The 27,875-nt window shown below is 40.9% G+C and overlaps 1 protein-coding gene across 13 annotated transcripts in view; it reads left to right on the forward strand.

Annotated features, from left to right (window-relative positions):
- Positions 1-27,875, forward strand: part of EPB41L5 (erythrocyte membrane protein band 4.1 like 5) — a 97,771-nt gene that overhangs the window by 55,399 nt on the left and 14,497 nt on the right. For 7 of the 13 annotated variants that reach the window (XR_010591253.1, XM_065560490.1, XM_065560491.1 and 4 more), the window contains 9 exons: positions 6,377-6,537; positions 7,643-7,737; positions 14,320-14,448; positions 15,030-15,091; positions 15,877-15,987; positions 21,230-21,323; positions 22,347-22,424; positions 23,276-23,317; positions 23,933-24,066. Coding sequence is in view for 11 of the 13 variants with exons in the window: in XM_065560490.1 (XP_065416562.1) it covers positions 6,377-6,537; positions 7,643-7,737; positions 14,320-14,448; positions 15,030-15,091; positions 15,877-15,987; positions 21,230-21,323; positions 22,347-22,424; positions 23,276-23,317; positions 23,933-24,066 (906 nt within the window). In the remaining 2 variants the exon portion in view is untranslated. Of the gene's footprint in view, positions 1-6,376; positions 6,538-7,642; positions 7,738-14,319; positions 14,449-15,029; positions 15,092-15,876; positions 15,988-21,229; positions 21,324-22,346; positions 22,425-23,275; positions 23,318-23,887; positions 24,067-27,875 lie in introns of those variants that run through there. The other 6 variants (XR_010591254.1, XM_065560492.1, XM_065560489.1 and 3 more) reach the window with 2 other exon arrangements.

Genomic DNA, 27,875 nt, shown 5'->3' on the forward strand with positions numbered 1-27,875 from the left:
AAATGAAAAACTCCCAAACCAAAAGCAGTTCCTTTGCCCACTCTGGGGGTACATCTACACTACAGGGGGGAGTCGATTTAAGATACGCAAATTCAGCTACGTGAATAGCGTAGCTGAATTCAGCGTATCGCAGCCGACTTACCCCGTTGTGAGGACGGCGGCAAAATCGACTTCTGCCGCTTTCTGTCGGCGGCGCTTACTACCACCTCCGCTGGTGGAGTAAGAGCGCCGATTGGGGGATCGATTGTCGCGTCCCAACGGGACGCGATAAATCGATCCCCGAGAGGTCGATTTCTACCCGCTGATTCAGGCGGGTAATATAGACCTAGCCTAAGCTACAGCTCCATGGGCTTTTCCCCTTCAGCACTAAAAGGAGGACCTCCCTTCAATTCCCCTGCTTCAGAGACTACTGCTGGAACCCATCTCCCTCCTGCACCTCCTCTCATTTGAGCTCTCAGACCTTTATAGGGATCTGAACCCTTCCCAGTTGGGTCTGATAATTGGACCAGATTGGCTGGCCCTTTAAAGGGGATGGCCACCCTGTTGGTGTGGCTGTTGAGAAATCAAACAGAATCAGGAAATTTCAAAAGCCAAGGTTTTCTCTAACTTTCTTTTAGTTACGTTACAAACTTTGTATATTTTGTGGCATACATTGCTATCAATACATTTAACAGGCAAAGAGGAATACAGAACACTACAACCAGTACTCCTGGACAGGACATATTATTGGAGATAGGAGATTTTAATGTGACAGTAGGATCGGATTGGATTTCCTAAATTGGAGCAATCGGCAGATTTGGAGTAGGGGGAGAACATGGAAAAAGGAGAGAGGCTACTAAATTTCTGCCTAAGTAACAACCTGGTGATAACACACTAAGCCAAAGAGGAAGTGGACATGGATATCACCTGATGGGCAAACAAAGAACATGATAGATTTTGTGCTTGAGAATTGCAGATAGAAATCAAGTGTGCGGTTGTGGAGATCGGTTGCGGCCGATATCGGAGAAGACCATGAGTTACTGCTGTGGCTGAAAGCAGTTGAAATAGCGCCAAAGAACTAAGATCTATGATGTGGAAAAGTTGAAAGAGCAGATACCAGAAAAGACTAAAAAGAAGCCATGTGGAAAAACATCACCTCTCTGATGAAAGAAGTGAACATTGAAGAGATGTGGAACAGTCTTAAAAAATGGGATTATGAGAGTGGCTGAAATTGTGTTGGGCAACAAAGTCAAAACAAAAAAATCAAGGTGGTAACAGATGAAGCGCAACAAGCGTAGGAAGCTGAAGGACTATAAAAAGGAGGATGAAAGAGCTGAGTTCAATAGAAATAAAATAGAAAGCAAAGAGACCTAGAAACAACTGGATAAACAAACAGTGTAAATAAGCAGAAGAATATTTGAAGAGAAATTTGACCTGTGTTTTATCGCACGATATGAGAACTAAGCCATCAGGCTTTTGATAACTTGCTATAATCCTTTCTGCCAAATGCTATGATAATGTATGATTGTGACGGGTTCGGTAACAGACCCCCTTGAGACTGTCACCTGCTGTGCTGAGATTACCTCTGAACCCGTTTCCCCTGCCAGTTTGGGACTCCAGAACCCTGCCTTGTTGAGCCAGACACGCTAGCCTGCTGCAACACAGCCCCAGGGTCTGAAACATGCCCCCAAAGCTGCAGATTTTAACCAAAAACTGCTTGGCAGGTCACCTATCTCCAGCACCCAATGGGATCCAAACCCCAAATAAATCCGTTTTACTCTGTATAAAGCGTATACTCATAAATTGTCCACCCTCTATAACATTGATAGAGATGCACAGCTGTTTGTTCCCCCAGGTATTAATCAACTTACTCAGGGTTTATCAATAAACGAAAGTGACTTTATTAAGTATAAAAAGTAGGATTTAAGGAGTTCCAAGTAATAACAGACAGCACAAAGTAAGTCACCAAGCAAAACAAAACACACAAGTCTAAGCCTAATACATTAGGAAACTGATTACAGATATCTCACCCTCAGAGATGTTCCCATAAGCTTCTTTCACAGACTAGACTCCTTCCTAGTCTGGGCCCAATCCTTTCCCCTGGTACAGTCCTTGTCAGTTCCAGCAGACATCTTAGGTGGAAACTAGGGGTTTGCTCATGACTAGAAGCTCCCTTTGTTCTGTTCCACCCCCTTTTATAGCTTTGGCACAAGGCGGGAATCATTTGTCTCTTTCTGGGTTCCCACTCCTCTTTCTAAATGGAAAAGCACCAGGCTTAAGATGGATTCCAGTATCATGTGACATGTTCACATGTCCTGTGAGACCCCCTCCATTCTTCCTGGGCTGGCCCGCACGTGTACAGAGGAGGCTTGCAGGTAAACAGAGCCATTTACTGTCAGTTGTCCTAGTCAATGGGAGCCATCAAGATTCTAAATCACCATTAATGGCCCACACTTTGCATAATTACAATAGGACCTCAGAGTTGTACCTCATATTCCTAGTTTCAGATACGAGAATGATACAGTCATAGAAATAGGATGAACACACTCAGATTATAAGCTTTGTAATGATACCTTATAAGAGACCTTTTGCATAAAGCATATTCCAGTTGCATCATATTCACACTTACAAAACATTTTTATAAAGCATATGGAGTGCAATGTCAGAATGGTGTTCCTGAAAAATTGATTAAGGTGATAGAAAACATCTACTATAAGTCAGTGAGTACAGTGGGAGTAGAAAACTGATGGAATGGTTCAGGACAACTGTAGGAGTGAGACAAGGATGCACACGATTACCAGATTTGTTTGGCTTGGTACTAGAACCAATAATGGTTGTAGCACTAAGGCTACATCTACACTACAGGGGGTAGTCGATTTAAGATACGCAAATTCAGCTACGTGAATAGCGTAGCTGAATTCGACGTATCGCAGCCGACTTACCCCGCTGTGAGGACGGCGGCAAAATCGACCTCTGCGGCTTCCCGTCGACAGCGCTTACTCCCACCTCCGCTGGTGGAGTAAGAGTGTTGATTCGGGGATCGATTGTCACGTCCCGACGGGACGCAATAAATCTATCCCCGAGAGGTCGATTTCTACCCGCTGATTCAGGCGGGTAGTGTAGACCCAGCCTAAGAGGTGAAATGGGAGGAGTCGCGTTATGGGGTAAGACCGTGCATAATCTGAGATTCACAGATGATATTGACCAAGGAGGATTTACAGAGAACGACGAGGTAGACCAGGTGTGACGTTGTGCAGTCTATATGGTTTTATAAAAACAGGATAATAAGTGAATATAATGTAACTGGGATATGCTTCATGCAAAAGTGAATATAATGTAACTGGGATAGTTTCATAAAGATTTGATAATAAGTTAATATAATACAACTGGGATATGCTTCATGCAAAAAGTCTCTTGTAAGGTATCATTACAAAGCTTATAATCTACTGAGTGTGATCATCCTATTTGTAGAAATGTACCACTCTTGTATCTAAAACTAGAAATATAAAATATAACTCTGAGGGCCTATTGTAATTATGTAAAGTGTGGGCCATTAATGATGGTTTGGAATCTTGATGACTCCCATTAATCAGGACCATTGTCTGCAGATGGTTGTGTTTACCTGTTAGTCTTCCTGTATATGTGTGTGCTGGCAAGTGGGCAATGAAGTCTTGCAGTGACATGTGATCATGTCACCTGAACTGGAATCCATCTTTAACCTAGTGCTTTTCCAGTCCGGGGGGGGGGGGGGGGGGGTGGAAACCCAGAGGGACAAAGGGTTCCCGCCTTATGCAAAAGATATATAAAGGGGTGGAAGAGAACAAAGGGGGAGAGGAGCCATCATGAAGAATCCCCTAGCTATCACCTGAGTTGGAACAAGAGCTGTACCAGGGGAAAGAATTGTGCCCAGGCCTGGAAGGTGTCCAGTCTGAGAAAAACTTACTGAAGCATCTCTGAGGGTGAGATTATCTGTATTTAGCTTGATTAGACATAGATTTGCGCATTTTATTTTATTTTGCTTGGTGACTTACTTTGTTCTGTCTGTTACTCCGTGGAACCACTTAAATCCTATTTTCTGTATTTAATAAAATCACTTTTTATTTAGTAATTTACTCAGAGTATGTATTAATACCTGGGGGAGCAAACAACTGTGCATATCTCTCTATCAGTGTTATAGAGGGCGAACAATTTATGAGTTTGCCCTGCATAAGCTTTATGCAGGGTAAAACGGATTTATTTGGGTTTAGGCCCCATTGGGAGTTGAGCATCTGAGTGCTAAAGACAAGCACACTTCTGTGAGCTGTTTTCAGGTAAACTTGCAGCTTTGGGGCAAGTGATTCAGACCCTGGGTCTGTGTTGGAGCAGATGGGAGTGTCTGGCTCAGCAAGACAGGGTGCTGGAGTCCTGAGCTGGCAGGGAAAACAGGAACAGGGGTAGTCTTGGTACATTGGGTGGCAGCTCCCAAGGGGGTTTCTGTGATTCAACCCGTCACACCAGGAAAGTAGAAAATTTAGATTGAAGATCAGCACGGAGAAGACAAAAAACATGGCATTTGGAAGACGAGAGAGGTAAAGATCAAACTCTGAGACAAGACAAGAACAAATGGAAAAACACGTGTACTTTGGAGGACTAGTATCAAAGAATGAAAATGGTGAAGATGACATAAGAGGAGGAGTCAGAGTAGCTGCTATTCCATTTGGAAAATTCAGAAAGCCCTGGAAGAATAAAGACATTTTGAGAAAAACAAAAATTAGTGTATATGCGACAACTGTCATGCCAGTACTGATGTATGAGTTGGAATGCTGGAATATGAGGAAAGGCAATGAATGAAAGATTTTTGACAGCAGAAATGAACTGGCTCAGGGGACACTTTGAGTTTCAAGACTGCAGAAAATAAAAAATGAGATGGGAAATGGCTAGGGCAAGAAATAACACTTACCGAAGATTCAAGAAAGATTACTGCAATTGTTTGGAAGTGTGTCAAGAATGGACCCAGAGATAATATCATACATGGTGATACATACCAGAGTGCAAGGAACTAGAAATAGAGGAAGACCAAGGATGCTTTGAATGTAATTGAAGAATGGCATAGAACAAAAAGGTTTAAAGATTAATGAAACTGAAACTGGCACAAGATAGAAAGTGATTGATGGATAGACTTCATTTGGACCCATCATCAATTTTGAGTTGACGGATGGGAATCAAAGATGAAGACAATGACCAGATGTTACATCTGGCATTTGAGATGCCACCATTATTTCCAATTCAAAGCATAGGGCAATCTGTGGTACCTCGGATCCCAAGGTGTGGTATCTGCTGGCAAATATTTACTCTTTTATGGCAACCACTATGCATCTAACTGGCCATGTGAGTGCAGATTTGATTTCCTTGAGCAGATGTGGTGCTTCCACACACAGATTAGGAACACACAATTGTACATGCCCGTCTTTGAAAATCAGGCTCTAATCTCCATACCCATCTGCAAAATAAGAATAAATAATATCTACCTCACAGGGGTGGTGTGAGTCCAATCAAAGCGCCTTTAGATCCTTGGACATAGAGAGTAGTCTTACTGTCTTTGCCCTTGTCTTACCCTTTCCTCATCCTCTCCCTGTGTTCTGGCCTTAACTTAGATTCTGAGCTCTTCTGGGGAGGGGAACCCATCTTTGTTCTGTAAAGTGCCATGCATCTCTATAACTCTTTATAAATAATATTAAGAAGGGGGAAAGTTTTTTTTTTTTTGCAAAGGGATACATTCTATCTTCGTTTTAAATTTTGATTAAAAAGTACTCAAGGATTTGACCAAAGCTAAATTTACATAGCTGCTTGTCCACTTTTACAACAATGGATAGATCTGCTTTTCAAAGCTTGGATCCAGATCTTGATTCGGGTTCCAACTTCCCCATAGCTGGGAAGGATTTGGATTAGCTGTTTGAGTATTATAAGAAGTAAAGGTGTCGCACAGCGCAGCCATTCCCATTTGCTATGTTTGCATGCAAACTCCATATAAAAGACTTCAGTGAGATTGTTTGTAGACACTTTTTTGCTTCCAGTCTGGTCATGCTGTGCTGATGATCACACTTCACAGAGAATTTTTCCTCTACTATGAACTGATTTTTCATATAGCGGAAGAAGTGAAGATAATATATGGACCTGTCCTGAGTTTTGAAGCTCGTTCTTCAAGGTATCTACCTTGTAGATTTTAAATTCCCTTGAAACCCAGTGTAAATTTATCTGAAACAATTTTTAAAGAATGTGCATGGGTGCTTAAAAACAACAGGCAAAGGAAAGTGACCTGCTTTTTTTACCTGAGGTTGCATATTTTAAAACCTTGCCTTGTGTTGTCACCTTTCTGAAATGATTCTACCTATCTCTGTCCATCTTCCTACTTTTGCAGCATGCATCTGATTGTTGATTTACTAGACAGCAAGGAGTTGCTGGAGACTTGCATTGATGAGCCTGCTGCTAGTTTGACAGCAGGAGTTCCAGAGGAGGCAGATCTTAGCTTTGTTCCTCCGGGCACAAAGGAGACAGCTGCTGAAAAAACAGAACCTGCTGGTAAGGAAACTTCCTGAATTATTGCTGTTATCATCCCATATAGAGAGAGTAATGGAATTATTGTGATGACTGAGTACTTTTCCTCCAAAATCCCAAAAGACTGTACAGATATGACAAACTACATATATAGGGATCACTTTGCTCAGCACTGAAATACAGCCACCTCCTGAATATAATATAGGAGCTGTTTTAATAGCACACAGCAACGTTGTACCATCGTTCAGAAAAGAAAATTAAGTATCCCTGACAGTACAGGCGAAAGGTCTTGGTAGATAGAACATGCTGTATAACTATATTGATGATTCCAGTAAAAAATACATTTCAGGATTCAGAAACAGCACAAATACTACTGGTATGTTTACCACAGCCTGCATTTCCAACCATATTGTGTGCTGATTGCATCAGGGCTTATAATCCTGATAGTACGTGATCCAAGCTGTCACAACTAGAAACATGGTATTCTTATTGGTGTATCTATCTTCCTTAGATACTTAAATAGCTCCTGTTACCTTAGTGTCTCAGTGCCTCACATTTTCAGTGTATTTATCATCACAAAACCCCTGTGATGTAAAGAAGTGCTGTTATGCCAGTTTTACAGATAGGGAACTGAGGCACAAACAGATTAAATGGCTTGTCCAAGGTTTCACAGGAAGTCTGTGGCTGAGCAGGGAGTTTGAACCTGGATCTGCTGAGCTTGACAGTCAGTGGTTTCAGCTGGGAGCAATTTATTTCTCAAATCAAGTATGTATGAGTACAGAACCAAGAGACAGTATAATGGTTCTTTACAGAATATGTGAGAGAACCCATAAATGCACTCTCTTCTGAGGAGCTACTTTTGTACTTGCAAATAATTCCTGAGAGACAGATTCACTTACCTTCCCACACTTGCGTTGAACTTTGTACTAGTACAAGACTCCCTCTTTTGGATTCAGCGCATACAGCCCAATCCATGGAAGTTAAATTGTTCAAGTGTAAACACGCAGCTTTATTTCATACTGCCCCAGACAGCTTGATCTTCTGATAATTCGCGGTCAGGAAGGTTAAGGTGAAATGCCAGATAACCCCATAGCTGCACTAACAGGGTTGTCTCTGCCATCTTTTTCAGCATTCGAAGACACGTTGAAACTGAAACATCTGGAGACAACACCCAGCCCGATGCCAGCGCCCCACTCCAACATAAACATCAATATCAATAAACAGGTACTCGGGTTGCATTCCTGAAAGTTGCTGAGCAGGTTGTGATGATTTTGAGACCCCTTTTGCTTTTTGGTTAATGTGTCCCACTTGCAGGCTGTTTGAAAATGTCTATCAATGATGTTGGAGACACAAGAAAATCAAATGCATATACTTTGTTTTATAGACTGTTTTGCATGATAAGTGAATAATTTTCTGCTGGAAATTAGCTAAAGACCAGATTTACAAAGGTTTTGTAAATGCCTAAACATGTAGGTAAGTGCCTAGTGGGGTTATCAAAGGTGCCTAGACACCTAACCATGTATGCAAATTGTGCACAATCTAGTACACTACTCAATTTCATACAAGGACAGAGTTGAGGGAGGAGAAGAGAGGAGTTTTTTTTACCTTTTAGTCTGTTTTATTGTTTCCAATCCAATATACAACAAAGCATACACTATGAAGTAACAAGAGTTACTTCAACTCTCTAAAAAAAAACTCTCATTGATTTCAGTAGGGTCAGGATTTCACCCCCTGCACCTCATGTTCACCATCTGCAAAATATTTTTATTATTATTACATAGGGATAATAACTTGATCTTTGATGGGAGACCACTTCTGTTAAATAACCTATATCAGTCCTTTGAATGAATATTTAGAGAAGGTTTCACTGTGCTTATTTTCCTTACAGGAGAGTTCTGCATCTGAATTCATTAATGTCAGTAATGCCCTCAGGGCAAATATAAGAAAAGGTGCTATGTGGGGCAGGGCATGGGGCCATGGTCTATAAAGCATTAGCCTAATAAAAAGTATTTATAAACAGACAGATCACATAGAATAAAAGGTGACATGTCTGATGACATCCTTTGCCCATAACAGTCCCACAAGCCCGTTGGGATTTCCCAAGAATTTGGGTTAGTTTTCCCTTCAGATGCTGCTACAAAGCAATCTGATTAAAAGCAACTCAGTCCTCTCCCCCCATGTTACCACCCAGGATACCCACTGTATTTTGAATAGGAAGAGAAGGCAAAAGAACACACACCACACCACAGAATTAGCCCAGGAGGGCTAAGGGTTTGCTCTACCTCCCATTGAAGTCAATGGGGTTTTCTCTTTCAGTTAAGTTGGCTCAAGATCTGTTAAAGATTTGGAGAAGTACATCTGTAGGCTGAGCCCATTCCTATGTTTCTTCCTTGTTTTAAGAAAAGGCTGTTGCTTCTATATGCTCGTAGCTACTGGGTGTGGTGTTCATGTCTCCTTTAAGGGCTGACAACTGGGATGCCTTGTGTACCTTTCTGTTTCACGACTGCATTACAAAGATTACCGAATCTCTAAGAAGATTAGTGGGTAGCTGTGGGTCTTGTTATGCCGAATGTAAACAAAGGCAAATGAACACCATTTATTTCAGAATATCTTGACTTGTTCATCTCCCTGTTGGCTTTAAACAAAGAGGGAAACAATTCTGTAGATTAAATCAAGAGAGAATAGAATGAAACCCTCTGTTCATAGTGTTAAATTGTGGCTACGGTAAACTAAACACACTGAGACTTGTATAATGAGCTAGTCTAACAAACAGATGCCTGTATCGTACAGCCCTGATTATGCATATGTCACACAGGACACTGAATAACTTTGGATAATGGAAGTTCTGGATAATCAAAATAATTTTCAGTTTAATAGCTATTGGGCAACATATTGCTGTTTAGATAACAGAGTTTTGCATGCCTCAGGTCTAGATAATTAAGGATGAATTATAATATGACTACTTAGTTTTGTAAGCAAAGACACCTATCAGTAAGGACCTGCGGATGACATTCTAAAACTGATTATTGTGAAAATGTAGGGTGTAAACTCTATTTGAATCAGTATGTTTCCTCTGGTAGAAAAGGAGAAAGTTGTTTGGCTAAAGCTTTTCAAGCTAGGCTGACTCTAAGCAAGTGGTAATTTGAGAATGATGGTTAAAAACAAAAAGAGCTAGAGATTGTTTGAGGAGGTCAATTTTGAGCTGGACAGAAATTGCAAGGTCATTTAGAGGGTCACAGCTCATAGATCAAATGTTTCTCATGAAATGATCCCCAAAATGGTGACCGAAGAGCAATAGTATAAATTGCCACAGTGTATTACTATAAAGAGAAATAATTAAACTAAAATCTTGAAGTTAACTTTATTTTTGATTTTATTATCCCAGCTATTTCTCTTTCTCTGTTTTTGCTTGCTAATTTCAGCATGCTGTGTCTTTTTCTCTTTGTAATAATATATAAAATATCTTCAGTTTTGTTGTAGCATGCTGGAATGTACAAGGCAAGAGATTGTAAGAAGCATGACAAATTGTATTGCCAGCAGAATGGGTCAGTAGTTCTCTGCTTGTGAAAGCAGTGTCTTGTACTAGTGAGCAAAAGAACTTCACCAAATGCCAGTGAATTGTTCATCAGCTCTGTTAGCTGAAAAACGTGAATGTTTTTCTCTAAAGATCAGAGCTTGTCTCTCAGAATCATCTCTAGATAATTCCAGATTTACATCCACTCTTGATTGGTTCTTTGGTAAGGAAATATCTACCTATCTATCAGTCTCCTTAGAAAGGGCAGAAACTATCTGGAATAAGAATTTGCAAATGTGGAATGAATGGCTTTATTCTTCCAAGCCAGTTGCTGGATTTTCATAGCTGCTCGCTGCCAAACTTTGTTTGAATGGAAGCATGTAACTTTGTCATTCCCAAGCTTTTGACTAGCACATTGGCCAAATCTCAGCAGCCTAACAAAGGAGAGCAATTAGTTCTTAAATACACTTTCATCAGCTTCTAGAATTAAAAGAACAATGAAACGTAACCCTAGTTCCTGAATAATGTTTTTACTCCCGAGGTGGTTTTTGGGGGTTTCTTAGTCTTGTGCTCTTTAAACTATCATAAAGAAAAGTGGGAAAGTTACTTGACAGTGTGGATGTTCCAGACTCGGGAGATTTTTTCAAAGGTACCAAAAGCAAGTAAGTGCCAAGCTCTCATTCAGAGTCAATAGGATTTAGTTTCCTAATTCTCGTTTGTGTCTTTGAAGATCACCCCCTCTGTCATTACACTGAAGTGTTTGTATAGTCTTCGGATGTAATTTGATGTATTATAGATATGCTTTATAGAACAGATACCTACTAATGAACAAACAGTCTAAGCTTATTCCAGTAGGCAGGAACAATGAGAACTGCCATGGACCTGGGATATTCACAAACCTGCAGAGTTAGGTATCTTTGCCAACTACCCAAATTAAAAAGAACAGGAGTACTTGTGGCACCTTAGAGACTAACAAATTTATTAGAGCATAAGCTTTCGTGGGCTATAGACTCTGTATGCATCCGAAGAAGTGGGTTGTAGCCCACGAAAGCTTATGCTCTAATAAATTTGTTAGTCTCTAAGGTGCCACAAGTACTCCTGTTCTTTTTGAGGATACAGACTAACACGGCTGCTACCCTGTTACCCAAATTAAGTGTCATGTGCCAAATACTTTTATCCCCCGCCATTTCTGATTTCTCTACTCTGCCCTTTCGTTAAACACAGAATAAAACTGGTGCAGGGAGATGTATGTTAATCTGAATAGAAATGTTTTTGTGGCATTCAAAGAAAATCAACAATAAATTTTTATTTAAATATTTCCCCAACAATGTTGGGAACCTAAACACGTGCAACTGCATGAGAATCAGAGAGTGAAACTGGTGATAAAGAAGAGTGAAAGTGATTAGGCTAGATTCATTGTCCATACTGAGGAAACTGCAACAAAAATAAACCACAGAATAGTGAAAAGTAAATAATATATGTATATATTTTTAGGTTTAATGATCAGTTACTGTAGCACCACTGGAAAAATGAATTGTAGAAATTCCATACTATAATACCGATTGAGAGTCTCTAGATTTTTTGTAATTCCAATGTTTTCTGCAGAATGTAAAGTTTTCATTTATAAAACAATCTGGTTGCAGCAAATAACCCTTTAAATGTGAACCAGTGCAGAGAAGATGTAGTGAGTCTGCCGACATACTTGGGGCCAGATTTTGAAAAGAGCTCAACTCTGATTTAAGCCTTATGAGTGCTCAACATGAAGCAGCTCCCACGAAAAACAATAGGAGCAGCTGGGTGCTGAGCATGTCAGAACATCTGGCCCCATTTGTGGATGCTATGCACTTTAGAAAATTTGGCCCTTAATTGTTAGCTCAAAGAGATCAGAAATGTCTCCTGTTCTTTTGAGTGGGATGTTAACTCTGAAACCCAGTGTGGTTGGATTAATTTGTAAGGATATTCCACAGGAATAAGGTTGGAATGACATTTATTAGAGACTTTATTCTGTTGAAGTCAAAGCAGTGAAGGAGTCAGTACGACGACCATATGTGTGATTATTTTACTTGCTTCTCCTGTCAAATATTGACCATTGTATCCACAAAACACTCTAACTAGGGCTGGAAAATTATGTAAAGATGCTGCAAATATCTGAACATTCTAACTTTTTTCCCCTTGGCCCTCCACGTAGCACTCAGCAAGAGTGGGCAGTAGGGAAGATATAGCGAGATGGAAAAACTGAGAAGGAAAGGATAGATCTCAAGGATATGGGGAGAATTAATGGGGAGGGTTAATAACTTGGTACAATAGAAAGCTTGTTTTTGTTAAACTATTCCATAAAGTTATAAACCATCCACTAAATATTTTTAATAGCATTTCATATATTTAGTGTGAATGTGTGTCTTTCTTCCTTCCCCCCCCTAAAATTTCTTTTGGACATAATTATTGGAAACAATTAAAAACAACCTATTTTACATTGACAGTAGCCCTTTAAGGTTGGCCCAACTTTTGCCTTTGGGTATTGCTGAGTTAGGCCAATATTTTTAAATCTGTGTGCCTAAAGTTAGGCTTATAAATCCATACTTGGACATCTAAATAAGTGGTCTGATTCTCAAAAGAACTGAACATCCAGCAGCTCTCACTGAAAATCTTCGTTTGCAATGCCAGTTAATTGACAAGGTTAAGAGTGATGGGGGGGATGTCAGTCAGCAGTGAAGGGGTTACCCTTCTCTTGTTGTCTTTGGTGATGAGCATGTGTAGGTTTCCGCTTACAAGCCTATGGGCTAAATAATGCTCTTTCTATGCACGCCAACAGCTCCTCTGGCTTCAGTGGGATTTCTCCAGTGTTTAAGGCCTGCAGTATTGTGGCAATATGTTGAGCACTGTAGGGGGAGAAGATCTGCCTAAAGAAGAATCAGTCTTGCTTATCAAGTGACTAAATATATGGTGAGGAACGTAGGGCTCTGGAACTTCCCCTGCTGAGTCGCACCCTGAAGAGAAGGGTCATAAGGTTTAGTTTCCACTCAGTTGATTAGCATCTGTCACTAATCAAATAGCAGTTAGCAGATGGAAAACTTAACACTTTGCAATTAAGAAAAATAGTACATATAACCAAAAACCCCCAAACTATTGTAGAATAGATATTGCAGATTTTGACTGATCTCAGTGTGTGTCTGTCTAGTACTTTACTTCTGAAGTAATTTAGTGGGAAAAGTATTGTGATAGCATTATATGTCTGGCACGTTAGTCTAATATACTACTGGAGTCTAAGGAAAAAAATCTCTTGAAGCTGCATTTGAGAGCAAATGTTCAGCTGCCTACTTAGGATAAATTGATTTAAGATGGTAGGTACCTTATTGTTTACATTAATAGGATTTAAAACTGTATTAAAAATCCCGTCCGGTTGCTAGGTGAGTAATTCCATATGGTTCCACTCACCAGATTGACATACTGTGGAAAGTTGTGCATTGCTCATGTAAATTCTTAGCTCCTGATTTTCAAAAGCCTTTATATTCGTACAAAGCATTATGTGCACAGGGTTGTAGAAACAGATCTGTGCCAAGATGCTATTAGTAAAACGCATCATTTTTCTAACGATAGGATTTAGAATAGTTAGCACCTTTCCTCTTGAGAGCGTTTTGTAAGCACCAAGGCCTTGATCCTGCATGTCCTTGTGTACTGTCCAGTATTGTGCACAAGGGCTGTGCTCCACAAGGCAAACGGACGCTGCACATAATACAAGTAAGGTTAAGCACTAGGCACAATCATCTGCACTGAGCAGTGGGTGAGTCTAAGACCCCCATTGTGCACCTACTCCCTTATTCACCTGTGCAAGGCGGAGAAGAGCTGAGTGGGGCTAACAAATGACTAAGGAGACATGGGCTGAAACATGTTTCTCAACATGGTAACGAAGAACTTCACTCAGTGCTCCCCCGAAGTCTCACTGCAGTTAGGAGGTGTAACTGTGGCCTTGCAGCAGTATGCTCATTCTTGCGGGATCGGAGTCCCATGCTGTCCACCTCTTGCATACTGCATCTTGCCTGGCTTTAACTGCAACACTCAACCCCTGTGCTGTGTAGGATCAGACCCTTGCTAGTTAACCCTTTAACTACTGTTTTACAATCAAGTTTCAAAACAAAGTCAGAAATTGTTTCTCTGTTTGAATATTCGCCTTTTCTGATATTTTTTCCACTGAAGCCTTGCTATTTAACGTGGGGTGTTGATGTTTATGGACTCAGCCCAGCCCAAGTTTTGTCATGCAGGGGATGTCCCTAATGAACATTTTCCATTTCTAGGATGAGGTGGTGAAGTTGACAGATAAGTGTCTTAATAACGCAATTGAGAGCCCAGTAACAACATCAGAGCGTCTTCCTGCAGACATAAAGAGCAACATCCTGAAGGCGCAGGCAGAGGCAGTGCACAAGGTACATACTTTGCTCAGAAGGATTATGCCATTCTCAGGTGTTCCCCTTAGGACTGGCTAGAAGGGACACCATCAAGAAGCCTCAAAGCATAACTCTCTGCTTGAGTTTGACTCTCTTGATACTCTGCTGTCCTGGAGAGGCTGCTGTATGGGACTAGTCTTTAGGTATGAAGGCTCTGTGTAACTAGGGGGTCAAACAGTGGCAGAGTGGAACTGCCTTCTGCCCTTCAGAGGGAGATCCACTGACCACTCTGCCAGTCTTGGGCCTTAATGGGGTCCCTCTCAGCATATTCCAGCTTTTCCTTTCAACAGAGATAAGGATCTGAATATGTTTGGTGCTTGCACTGCTAGCAGATGTATTAAGAAGTGATAATTGTTTCTTGGAGGACCTGGCTGGATTGTTTTACAATAGCACTGAGGTTTTCATGAGAGAAAAATAATTGACTGTGCTTTGTTTGAATAGCAGACACATTGCGCACTCTCCCCTTGGGAAGGGAAACTCCAGACTTCCATGAGTCTCTAAAGTGAGACAAAGATGGAATTAAATTTTGGAAACTTATTTTCGTGTTCATTTCCTTTTAGATCACAAGAGAGGATAGCATGTTGGACAACAAGAAAGCCAATATTCACGATGCCGCTGCCAGGTACTGCATAGGGCTGGAGGAAAGAAGCAGTGTGCTCACGTGACCTGAGCACAGGACTGGGAGTCTGGAGTGCTGGAGGCATACTCCTGATATTCTTACCAGTGGTTTAGAGCAAGTGATTTAAGTCCACCTGTGAAAAGAGGACAATTTAAGTTTCCACAGCTGTTAATTTAGCGTCTTATAAGGTTTAATTCTTTAATATGTGTAAACACTTCAAAGAAAAACATCACTATGCACTGTACTTGCCAAGTGTTTTTTGTTATGTACAAGATAATTCAGATACTCAATCTGAGCTTTCCATCTTTTTCTTCCTTAACCCATTAATGGCATTACCTCTTTTTAGGTAATTTAGCATGGTGAAAGTTGCTACCTGGGCAGTTTGACACTGAAGTCATATCCTGATACACAGAACAAGCACAGTATGCGCAGTGACCCTGCATACTGTGCCACATTGCCCCACTAGAGTTAGCCACACTGCTCAGAGTGCCAGCAACGGGATCAGTTACAACGGAGTTTATATAAAGTGAACACCTGTGTGCAAAAAACTGGCACTGACAGCTCATTTCACACAAGTCATTGCCAGGGTTGGCTGGATTTGAACTAGGTACGTAGAGGTTAAAGCAGTAACTTTGGGACAAGTTATCTGAGATAATTATGTGGCAGGCCCCAGAACATTTGCGTAGTCAAGTAACTGACAAGAGTTTGGTTTAGCAAGGAAGAAAATGTCTCTCCTGAAGACGGATAAAGAACTGGCAATGAGGAGTTGTACCTGTTCCTTTTTGCAGGGGCATCCTGATCTCAGGGAAAGCACAGAGCAGCCTGCTGGCAACCAACCCACTATTTCAGGAATCAAGAGAAGTGCTGAAAGAAATCCCTGCCTCAAATGCCTTCCTTCCGTAAGTGCTCTGGGAAGGAATGTTACTGGGATAAGTAAACAGCTCAGAGATTAGCCTGGGAAAGATGAGAAACAGCTGTTAGCTAGCAGGATGAGCAGTCAAACAACACTTCCTCACCAATGAGAGGAGGAGGAGGAGAAAAGCTTGGCTGGCTTCATCTGCTGACTTTTCTTTATCACACACTCACTAGGGTCTTCAGGGTGCATGAAAATAAATGGCAACAGAGCAGAATGATGCAGCAGGGATGTGCAGAAATTGTTCTTAATATTATCCTTTAGCCTGTGTAATTGCCTGTTAAAATATTTAAAATCAAATAAATAGCTAAAAGGAATTTGATCAAGGAAGTGCAGTCAAAAACATACCAAAAGAGAATAGAAATACAAGTGTGTTTGAGGTTTTGTAGATTGCGGTGAGAACAGGGTATTTTTAGTGTAAACATCCCCACATGAACCTAAACGCAACAGCAGTGCCTGAGAACTGATTGGGAAAGAGAGTGAAATTAAGCAAACTAGGAACGAGCACCAGCCCTGGAGTTAGGAGGCCTGGATTCTATTCCTGCACTGCCAATGACTCACTGAATGGCTTTGAAGGAATCATGCCTCAGTGTTCCCATGTGTAAAATGGGGATTAATGCTTACCCACCATAGAAAAGTACTTTGAGATCTATGGATGAAAAGGGCTAAAAATGGTCATTACTGGTTTTATTTGCAGGCCTTTCTCTGACACTCAGCTCAGTAGCATGTGAGCCATTCATTCAAATTAATTTATCCTCACAACCCACCTGTGAGGCCAAGGAAGTATTATTCCCATTTTATAGATGAGGTACTTAGGCTCAAAGAGAGAGTGTGAGTGTCTTACTCGTGATCCAACAGGATGTCTGTAAATGAGTGGGAACAGAACACAAATTCCCAGTCCGATGCCTAAACCACATGACCTTTTTCTTCCGGTAGAGTTAAGTTAAACTCTGACAGTAATTGGTCCTCCAGTGCCTAGAGAGCATCACCTGTGCTAAGAGTCACTAGTTTAACTATCCTGGCTGAGTGGAATGCAAAAAGGTAAGCAGTATAAATCATGGAAAAGGTGCATTAGCTTTTAGTGATGTGTGTAAGTGTTTCTTCCCCAGTTAGATGGATCTGTATCCAGCTCTCAAAATAGGGGTGTAACTAAGATCAGCATTTGGCCCCTAGTGTCCTTTTTGTAAATGATTCTGTTGATATGCTGAGATACATTAGTACACCAGCTTCATTCTAGTCACATCTCTACAACCTCCATGGAAATCAGTGTGTTAATGAAGATTTTCAGTAGTTTGTAACATTATTTCTTGAGCTGCTGACCTTGATGCTAGACTTCCCTTGTGCATAGACTACATACTATAATTACACGTGTTTATGGTGGGAAATGTATATCCATGTGGTTCCTCATTTGCTTAATCTATTAACAGGTAGAAGTGAGGATTTTTTGTGATTTACTGCTTGTAGTGCCTTCATTTCTAAGGGGTTTTTCCAGCCGTATCACATATAAACATGAAGAGCTGATGAGCGTTTTGGCAGCAGTCTGAACTGGGGTCAGCAGCACCCCATATCAGAAAGAGAAAGTCATGTAATCTGAGAGAGCAGATAATCATAAGATTTCCATAGGGGACAAGGATGATTTGTCGTCTTTCTTTGTTCCTATACTTAAATCAATTTGTCTGCATTCTCTCTTTGTACGAATAACTCCTGTTAAGTAGGAACACATTAATTGCTAGACTGGATCAGACCCGTGATCAGTCTAGCCCAATATCCTGTCTCTGTTAGTGGCCAGTCGCAGATTTTTCAGAGGAAGGTGGAAGAACCCTACAGTCGGTAGACATAGGCTAATATCCCCCCATGAAGGTCTCATCCTGATCCCTTAGTTTGAGACTGGCTGAAACCCTGAAGGCACATGGTTTATATCTGTTCCAAATTTTTTGTTAGCATTAACTGTAACAGCTCTGAAAATTCTTGTTATTCACATAAATGTCCAATCCCTCTTTAAACCTTACTAAATTCTTTACCTCAATGGCATCGAATCCCACAGTCATTACATTTGGTGCGAAAAAGTATTTCCTTTTATCATTTTGGAATTTGTCATCTTTCAGTTTCATTAACTCCTGTTGTTCTTTTGTGTTGTGAAATAGTGAGAACTGAAGTTTCTGATCTGTCTTCTAGACCATTCCTTGTTTTAGCACATCCCCTTTTATTTGTCTCCTTTGTAAGGTAAACAATCTGTCTTTTCAATCTCCCTCATAAGAGTGTCTATCCGTGTCCTTGATCATTCTCGTGGCTGCTTCTGTGAACCCTCTAATTCCGCAGTACCCTTTGTGAGATGGGGTGACCAGTACTTCACACTGTAATCTAGATAAGACCATATAATTTGAGATGGAATTGATTTACATAATTGTATTATAATATTTTCCTTATTCTCCATGGTACTAGTTGTGCATCCTGACCTCGTTTGCTTTTTCTCATCATAGGCTGAGGTCTTCATTGAGTTGTCCAGAGTGATATCCAAGTCTCTTTCCTGAGTTGATACAGTTAATTTAGAACCCTGTAAGGAGTAAAAGTAGATAATTTTTTCCCTTTTAATGTGAATTAGTTCGCATTTATCAACATCGGCTTCATTTGCCATCAATGTTGCCCATTCACCTAGTTTAGATTCTGAAGTTTCTGACAGTCTTCTCTAGACTTGACACAGTTATCTAGGTTAGCCATCTGCAGATTTTTCTACCTCACAGCCTACCGCCATTTCCAGATCAGTACAACCTCAGAGTTCAGTTGTTCATAACTCTGAACAAAACGTTTTGGTGGTTCTTTCAAAAGTTTACAACTGAACATTGACTTAATACAGCTTTGAAACTTTACTGTGCTGATGAAAAATACTGCTTTTAACCATCTTAATTTAAATGAAACAAACACAGAAGCAGTTACCTTGCCTTGTCAAATCTTTATTTAAACATTCCCTCTATTTTTTTGTAGTTTATGTTTAACACAGTAATGTGCTGTATTTGCTTTTTCCCCCTTTGTCTCTGCTGCTGTCTGATTTCTTACTTCCAGTTCCAAATGAGGTGTGTGGTTGACCAGTCAGTTCCTAACTCTGGTGTTCATAACTCTGAGGTTCTACTGTAATTAATAAATATATTAAAACAACACTGGAGAATCCAGAGGGCTTGTATACATACAGAAATTGCACAGGTTAAATTAAAGATGTGACGTTAAACTGATGCCACTTTGTATATGGGCACTTTTACCTTGGTTTCAAGTATATGTGCAAACTAAACCAGTGTAAGCTCTGGCTAAACCAATGTAAGAGTGTCTACACACACAGCTGAACCAGTTTAACTAAATGGGTTTAATGTTATGTCTTTAGTTAAAATTATACAATTTCTGCATATAGACTTGGTCTGAGTGTGGGCATACATGCATTACAAAGCAGAAGGGGGAATCTTCTGGATCTTTCTGAGATTGCCATGCTCTCTCTGAGAAATCTGAAATACCTGGCATTCTCCAGTTTTGCCCCTAAAGATGCAGAGGACACAGGTGAGAAGGAGGCAGCCATGAAACTCCAGTTCTTCTTCAAGTAGTGCCCTTATTGGTGCTCCACTGTAGGTGTGCTTGCGTCCCTGCGCGGCTGATTGGAGAATTTTGGTAGCAGCATCCATTCGGTCCACACATGTGTTGTTCCCCACCCTTGTGCTCTGCCACAAGGCTAACCAGCGTTGCATGGGCGAACCCTCCTCCGTTCTTTCTCAACTGCCCCTGGCTAGAGGCAGCGCTCTAGCTGTCCATTAACAGATTGTTAACTTCTACAGACTTGCTAATCGTTTCCCTACTTTAGATACTACTTAGTTTCCTTTACGTTCTTTTGGTCTTTTATTTATTTATTTTAATCTTAAAATTTTGTTTTTGTTCGACCCCCCTGGACATATGCCCGGTTCATCACATTTCAAGAAGTGTCTCAGCTGCAAAGAATCTATCCAACTGACTGATGGACATTCTTAGTGTGTCCACCGCCTGGGAGAAAACCACATTCCCCAGAAGCATGGTTTATGCCAGCAGTTGAAACCCAGATCCAGAAAAGATAGAGAACTGAGACTTAAGCTTCTTCTAATGGAAGCGGCCCTCCAACCAGCCTCAGACCCGTGCCAAGACTTCACACGTCGAGAATCCTCATTGCAACCCTCTACATCTAAGGGAGAGCCTTGGCCTTCTATTTGGACAGGACAAAGGTTTTTAGAAAATTTCCTACGCTCTTCCTCTCCATTGGGGATAGGTCTCAGAGCACAGCGATTTCAGCTCAAAGACTCTCCAAATGGGTCTCAAACTGTATCAAACTCTGTTATCGGATTTGCAATTTAGCGCCTCCATCCATAATCCTTATGCACTCTGCAACATAGAATTCCTCACCTGTTGCATTCTTCAAGGGTATCTCTATATCAGAAATCTGCAGAGCAGTTACCTGGGCATCTGCACATACCTTTGCAGAACACTATGCCACCCTGGGGGACTCCGCTGCAGTTGCCAGATTGGGCACCCCAGTACTATCATCCATAACAGACTCGACTCTGAGTCACTTATAGGGGATGCTGCTCAGGAGTCACCGACAGTGGAGCACTCATAGGGACATACTTGAAGAAGAAGAGGAAGTTACTCCCCTGGTGCAGTACCAATGGTTCTTTGAGGTGTGTCCCCCTATGGGTGCTCCACAACCCACCCTCCTTTCCTCTACTTTGGAGTTCTCATCATAAACTCTGTGGTAGAGAAGGAACTGAGGAGGGTTTACCTGCATTAACACCGGTTAGCGTTGTGTGGAGCACAAGGTGGGGACAGGACACTGCTACCAAAATTCTCCGATCAGCAGCACAGGAACGCAAGCACACCTACAGCGGAGCACCATGGGGAGGGGACACCTTGAAGAACTATCATTACTGCACAAGGTGAGTAACTACACAAGTTTGAGACAAGCGCTGTAAAAAATCCCCTCTGGGATGAAGATGTTGACATTGTTCACTGCCTGGGATGTCTGCAGTACAGTGCAGTGGCAGGTGCCGAGATGGCTACAGGTACTTGGCAATCACATCCGCATCTTTCCTCTTCATAAGCATGAATCTCCTCCTTGCCCTATATTGATTTGTTATTGTGTTTCTAGGCTAAACTGTCATAAAAGCAGCGCTGGTTATTTCACATGGCCTCTGCAGTGTGGTGAGAATGTTTTCTTCTTTTAGTAATGCATTAGAAGAGGATAGTGCTGTCTCTGGCCCTGAAGAATCACAGATTCCAGCTATTCTGGCTCCAGCAGAGGAGACTGCAGTTTTAAAGGTATACACCACCTGTTTGTCTGTGTGCAAGGCTCTTCATTTCACACTGAGACACTGACACTATCAGTTTAATACAAGAGGAACGGCTCTGTGCACAATACAGCAGCATATTTGTTGTAGCCACACATTTACCAAATCGTGACTTCTGCTGTAATAACAAATACCATATGACCCCATTTTAAACCCCACTCTGGGTTATGTCCTTTTGTGTTGTCTGTCCAACACTCTGGTTTCCATAATACTCCAGGATGGCAACCTGGAGCACAGTATTTTCTAAACTCGCGTGTGGATGAATCTGCTTTATCCCACAGTTTTGGTGTCTCAGGGAACAGATTCTAAGAGTGAAATTCTGCCACTTGACTGCACAGGTGTAGTTCCCACTGAAGTCAATAGCAAGGGCAGGGTTTGATCCTGAAGTTTTTATTGTGTTGCTTAGATTTTTATTCAGATTCAAAGATAGTGTGTTCTCCATGGGTGCACCAGTGAGCACAAATAGTAGATGTTTTATGTGCATGTGACATGGTCAGCATCTCTGTGTCCATCTCCAGACAATTAAATGATAGTAACATGGAACTCCTGTGATATTTCACTAGGCTAAGGGGTTCTGTGTATGATTCTGGATCCCCAAAAGAGAAGGCTTCTTAGCTGCTGCACCTCTAACCGATTTTATGCTGCTGATTCCAGTGCACGGCTATATCCACTTTTCCCAAGTTTAGATCTTCAATCCAGAGACTCCACTTAAACAATTGTATCATCCACATGCACAAGTGCAATGGATGATTTTACACCTACACAGCAATGTAGGTGTAAAATCTTCTAGCACAAAGCCTATGCTGAGGAGATGAGAACAGAAGGGCTTGTTAGTAAACATCTGATAATACTCGTTTTTGTTTAAAAGATTAACAAAAATCAGGCCTGGCAATGGAACAGTAAATTGACGAGGGCGCTCAGGAATCAAGAAACCACTAAAATACTCCATCTGGTGACTAATGGGGATTTAATTAATAACTGATTTATTTTACAGAGCAGTCCAGATGACCTTGATGTTTTGTTAACATCACTGACGGAGAATCTAATTGACTTTACAGAAACCATTCCTCGGGTAACTATGTTTCAAAACCAGTTGCTTAATGGGAGCCTCCTTCATGCATACAGATTTGATTTAACTATTGACTATTTCTAAAGGAAAATGTAATCTATTTCTAGATATGTCATTTGGTATCTGTCCATTGGATTTGTGTCTGATTGTAGTAGTAGCATGGTTGCTGGTCTGATAATCCATGTGTGCCTTAGGTTAACACTCTGATCTGTCGGGGCACTATATGGGTGCTCGCCACATTACAGCTCTGGACCAGAAGTGAGGTCACCTGAATTGGTTACAAGTATCATAGTTTAGTTTGGAGCAGTTTTCTGCCCTCCCCATGAATACCGCACTGCTTATCGGTGCATTCTGGAAAAATCTGGACAGCTGCCCCAAGCACCTCAGCAGGGATAGGGAGTACTTGGAAGGCATGCACCCAAAGCAGCACCCATGACAGTGTGCTCTGGAGTGCCTTTACTGCACAGAGAGCTGGGGAGGAGGAGGAAGACCTGCCAAACCAGTTGCAGAAAAGGGGTCCGAGACACACTGCAAAAAAACTCCCAAAAAACTGGTTACTGGAAGGCAGCTATGTGCTGAAACCTAGTCAGCTGACCATTGTACTAATCAATTAGCCATGTGATGTGCAGACACAAATCATGTTTAAAGTCAGTCACTGCTACAAGCAACTTGATTGAAAGCCATAGTGCTGGATGGGCCCTTAGCAATGGTGCAGGCTGACAAGAAATAAATAATGTGATAGTGCTGCTAGCAATAAATTAACTTTTGCGTCAAATTGTTTTGAGGAAATAATGTTTCTAAAGCATTTTGCATTTCATTGAAACTTTTCCAGCATGTTTATTTTCCTTTGGCAGGTGTCTTCCCAGCCCACAATTACACCCAGGTGGATCGTGCCAGTGAGTTATTCAGTCATTCTTTTTATTTATAATTCAGAATGAAGATTTAATGGGATGTTCTCAAAAATAGTTTAGTTTTGTGTTAAATTTTATTTAGGTAGCTATTTTTATGGGATTTTTTTTTTTAAATCTGTGCCAATGGGTTTTTAGATGTAATCATTCCTCTTTGCTGTTCAAAAGCCATATACAACAGTATTGTGCTGTTGGGATCCAGGCAATGAAACTGACAAGAAACAAAACAAAACTGACTTGCACAGTTTCATTGTCCAGTCTGAGTGAAATGAATCTAACAAACATAGGGCAACAACATCAATAACACATTTGAAACTCCTCCTGGCCATGACTAGTAATGCTCATATGTGGGATTATTTCTATTTAAGAAGATAAATTTCATTTTCACAGTCTTCTATTTGAGTTATTTTCTATAAAGTTTCTTTAATGATTTCCATTTGGTTGACACCCCTTCCTTCCCCCCCACCCTCCCAAACTCTAGGAGCATGTTCGTTTCCTCTGACATTGTGACTTCCAACCAGTTAGGCACTACTGACAAATGTACTTGTCCCCTCACAGCAGTGCTTTTGACCCCAGTTTCCTGTTTCGTTCTCCCTAATTCAGAGTGGGCTGGTTTCCAATGGGCCTTTGGGGAATGATGTTGTTTTAGCTCTAAAGGCAGTGAAAGGCAGCACCGAAGCATTGTCAATCCCAGCTGGATCTCCCTCATCACAGCAGTCAGCTGAAATCCTTGCAAGGTAAGGGCTCTTTCCCAGCTATCTGATGCATTGAGTGGAGGTTGGGGAGAATGGTGTCCTGCTCAAATTCCAGCCTGAGTGGTTACATTCTGCCCATTCCTGCAGCTGGGTATAGTATGTTTCGTTTCCTCTCCTAAACTTCCGTGTGCTGTGGGGGTACAGTGGTTTCATTTCACCTTGCAGTGTTTAAGTAATTGCTGTGTATAGTTTGTATATCAATAGATAGAGCAAGTGATGAAAAGCACTGTATAAAAAAATAAGCTTTTTATAAGAAAAGACGTTAACAGACCAGGAAAAGGAAGTACAGTGAATAATAGAAATGCAGCTGTAGAGTTCAGAGGTAAATCTGTCCCCATACAGTCTGCCAATAACAAAGCAATTTAGTCAGCTGTGTATGGAAAAGAAAAGGAAACAGAAGTTGTGAATTTCTGGAAATCTCTTCCATACCCCATTGGAGCAATATAAAACAACATATCCAGCAGGTTTAAAAACCTAAAAGACATCAAGAACAGGCACATCATCATTTACAGGTACAACCTTTGAAACTGATCCCACATTGAAAAAGAAAGATGAAATACCAAATAAGCATAAGACCAGCCATACTGGGTCAGACCAAAGGTCCATCTAGCTCAGTATCCTGTCTTCTGACAGTGGCCAATGCCAGGTGCCCCAGAGGGAATGAACAGAACAGGTATTCATCAAGTGATCCATCCCCTATCACCCATTTCCCAGCTACTGGCAAACAGAGGCTAGGGACACCATCCCTGCCTATCCTGGCTAATAGCCATTGATGGACCTATCCTCCATGAATTTATCTAGTTCTTTTTTGAACCCTGTTATAGTCTTGGACTTCGCAACATCCTCTGGCAAGGAGTTCCACAGGTTGACTGTGCGTTGTGTGAAAAAATACTTCCTTTGTTTGTTTTAAACCTGCTGCCTATTAATTTCATTTTGTACCCCTAGTTCTTGTGTTATGAGAAGGAGTAAACACTTCCTTATTTACTTTCTCCACACCAGCCATAATTTTATAGATCTCTATCATATCCCCCCTTAGTTGTCTCTTTTCCAAGCTGAAGAGTCCCAGGCTTATTTATCTCTCCTCATACGGCAGCTGTTCCATACCCCTAATCATTTTTTGTTGTCCTTTTCTGAACCTTTTCCAAGTCCAGTATATCTTTTTTGAGATGGAGCAACTGCATCTGCACCAGTATTCAAGATGTGGGCGTACCACGGATTTATATAGAGGCAATATGATATTTTCTGTCTTTTTATCTATCCCTTTCTTAATGATTCCCAACATTCTGTTTGCTTTTTTGACTGCCGCTGCACATTGAGTGGATGTTTTCAGAGAACTAGCCACAATGACTCCAAGATTTTTCTTGAGTGGTAACAGCTAATTTAGACCCCATTATTTTACATGAATAGTTGGGATCATGTTTTCCGATGTGCATTACTTTGCATTTATCAACATTGATTTCATCTGCCATTTTGTTGCCCAGTCACCCAGTTTTGAGAGATCCTTTTGTAGCTCTTCGCAGTCTGCCTAGGACTTAACTGTCTTGAGTAGCTTTGTATCATCTGCAAATTTTGACACGTCACTGTTTACCCCTTTTTCCAGATCATTTATGAATATGTTAAATAGGACTGGGCCCAGTACAGACTCCTGGGAGACACCACTATTTACCTCTCTCCATTCTGAAAACCGACCATTTATTCCTACCCTATCATTTAACCAGTTACCAATCCATGTGAGAACCTTCCCTCTTATTCCATGACTGTTTACTTTGCTTAAGAGCCTTGGTGAGGGACCTTGTCAAAGTCTTTCTGAAAATCTAAATACACTATATCCACTGGATTCCCCCTTGTCCACATGCTTGTTGACCCCCTCGAAGAATTCTAATAGATTGGTGAGGCATAATTTCCCTTTACAAAAACCATTTTGACTATTCTCCAACAAATAATGTTAATTTAGGTGTCTGACAATTTTGTTCTTTACTATTTGTTTCAACCAATTTGCCTGGTACTAGAGTCAGGTTTACTGGCCTATAATTGCCGGGGTCACCTCTGGAGCCCTTTTTAAAAATTGGCATCACATTAGCTATCCTCCAGTCATTTGGTACAGAAGCTGATTTAAATGATAGGTTACAGACTACAGTTAGTAGTCCTGCGATTTCACATTTGAGTTCCTTCAGAACTCTTGGGTGAATACCATCTGGCCTTGGTGACTTATTACTGTTGAGTTTATCAGTTTGTTCCAAAACCTCCTCTAATGACACCTCAATCTGGGACAGTTCCTCAGATTTGTCACCTAAAAAGAATGGAGGTTTGGGAATCTCCCTCACATCCTCAACCGTGAAGACTGATGCAAAGAATTCATTTAGTTTCTCCACAATGGCCTTATCATCCTTGAGTGCTCCTTTAGCACCTCGATTGTCCAGTGGGCCCACTGGTTGTTTAGCAGCTTCCTGCTTCTTATATACTTAAAAAAAAAAATTGCTATTACTTTTTGAGTCTTTAGCTAGCTGTTCTTCAAATTCTCTTTTGGCTTTCCTACTTTTATTTTTACACTTCATTTGCCAGAGTTTAAGCTCCTTTCTATTTTCCTCACTAGGATTTAACTTCCACTTTTTAAAGGGTGCCTTTTTGCCTCCCACTGCTTCTTTTACTTTGTTGTTTAGCCACGGTGGCTCTTTTTTGGTTCTCTTACTATGTTTTTTAAATTTGGGTATACATTTAAGTTGAGCCTTATTATGGTGTCTTTAAAAGCCTTGTTATGGTGTCTTTAAAAAATTTCCATGCAGCTTTCAGGGATTTCACTTTAGGTACTGTACCTTTTAATTTCTGTTTAACTAACCTCCTCATTTTTGTGTAGTTCCCCTTTCTGAAATTAAATGCTACAGTGTTGGGCCACTGTGGTGTTTTCCCCGCCACAGGGATGTTACATTTAATTATATTATGGTCACTATTATCAAGGGGTCCAGCTATATTCACCTCTTGGACCTGATCCTGTGCTCCATTTAGGACTAAATCAAGAATTGCCTCTCCTCTTGTGGGTTCCAGGACTAGTACTCCAAGAAGCAGTCATTTAAGATGTCAAGAAACACTATCTCTGCATCCTGTCCTGAGGTGACATGTACCCAGTCAATATGGTGATAGTTGAAATCCCCCATTATTATTGAGTTTTTTAGTTTAATAGCCTCCAATCTCCCTGAGCATCTCACAGTCATTATCACCATCCCGGTCAGGTGGTCAGTAATATATCTCTACTGCTATATTTTTATTATTTGAGCATTGAATTACTATCCATAGAGATTCTGTGATACAGTTTGGTTCATTTCAGATTTAAAAGCATGTTGTAAATGAGAACAAATATAGATCTCATAATTAGATATTTGGTGAACTGTTGCCAGAAATTCTTCAGCTGAGTGTATACAATCTCCAGCCCTTGCCTTCATTTTTTTTCCAATTCACTTTGCGAGCCAATAAAATGTGCTGATTATCATCAAAGCCTTTAAAAAAAGAATTCCTATTTTGCCATACTGCTCCTGATAATGTCCACCCACCCCCTCTTGAAATTGTTTTGTAATGAACATTTTTCTCTGATCATAGGCAACTCTGACTAAATCAGGAAATGTATTTATTTCTTTAAGCCAAAGAATACTCCTTTGACTCCAAATTAACAACATAACATGTTGTTTTTTTCCCTCTGTGGAGGAAAAGGACAGAATTAACGCACAAAAAAGTTTGCTTAGAGCACTGATCAGAGACCCCTTCCACATGAAAGGACCTAACAGATTCAGCGTTGGACA

Source organism: Chrysemys picta, chromosome 11, assembly GCF_011386835.1.
Source record: "Chrysemys picta bellii isolate R12L10 chromosome 11, ASM1138683v2, whole genome shotgun sequence".
Classification (NCBI taxonomy): Eukaryota; Metazoa; Chordata; order Testudines; family Emydidae; genus Chrysemys; species Chrysemys picta.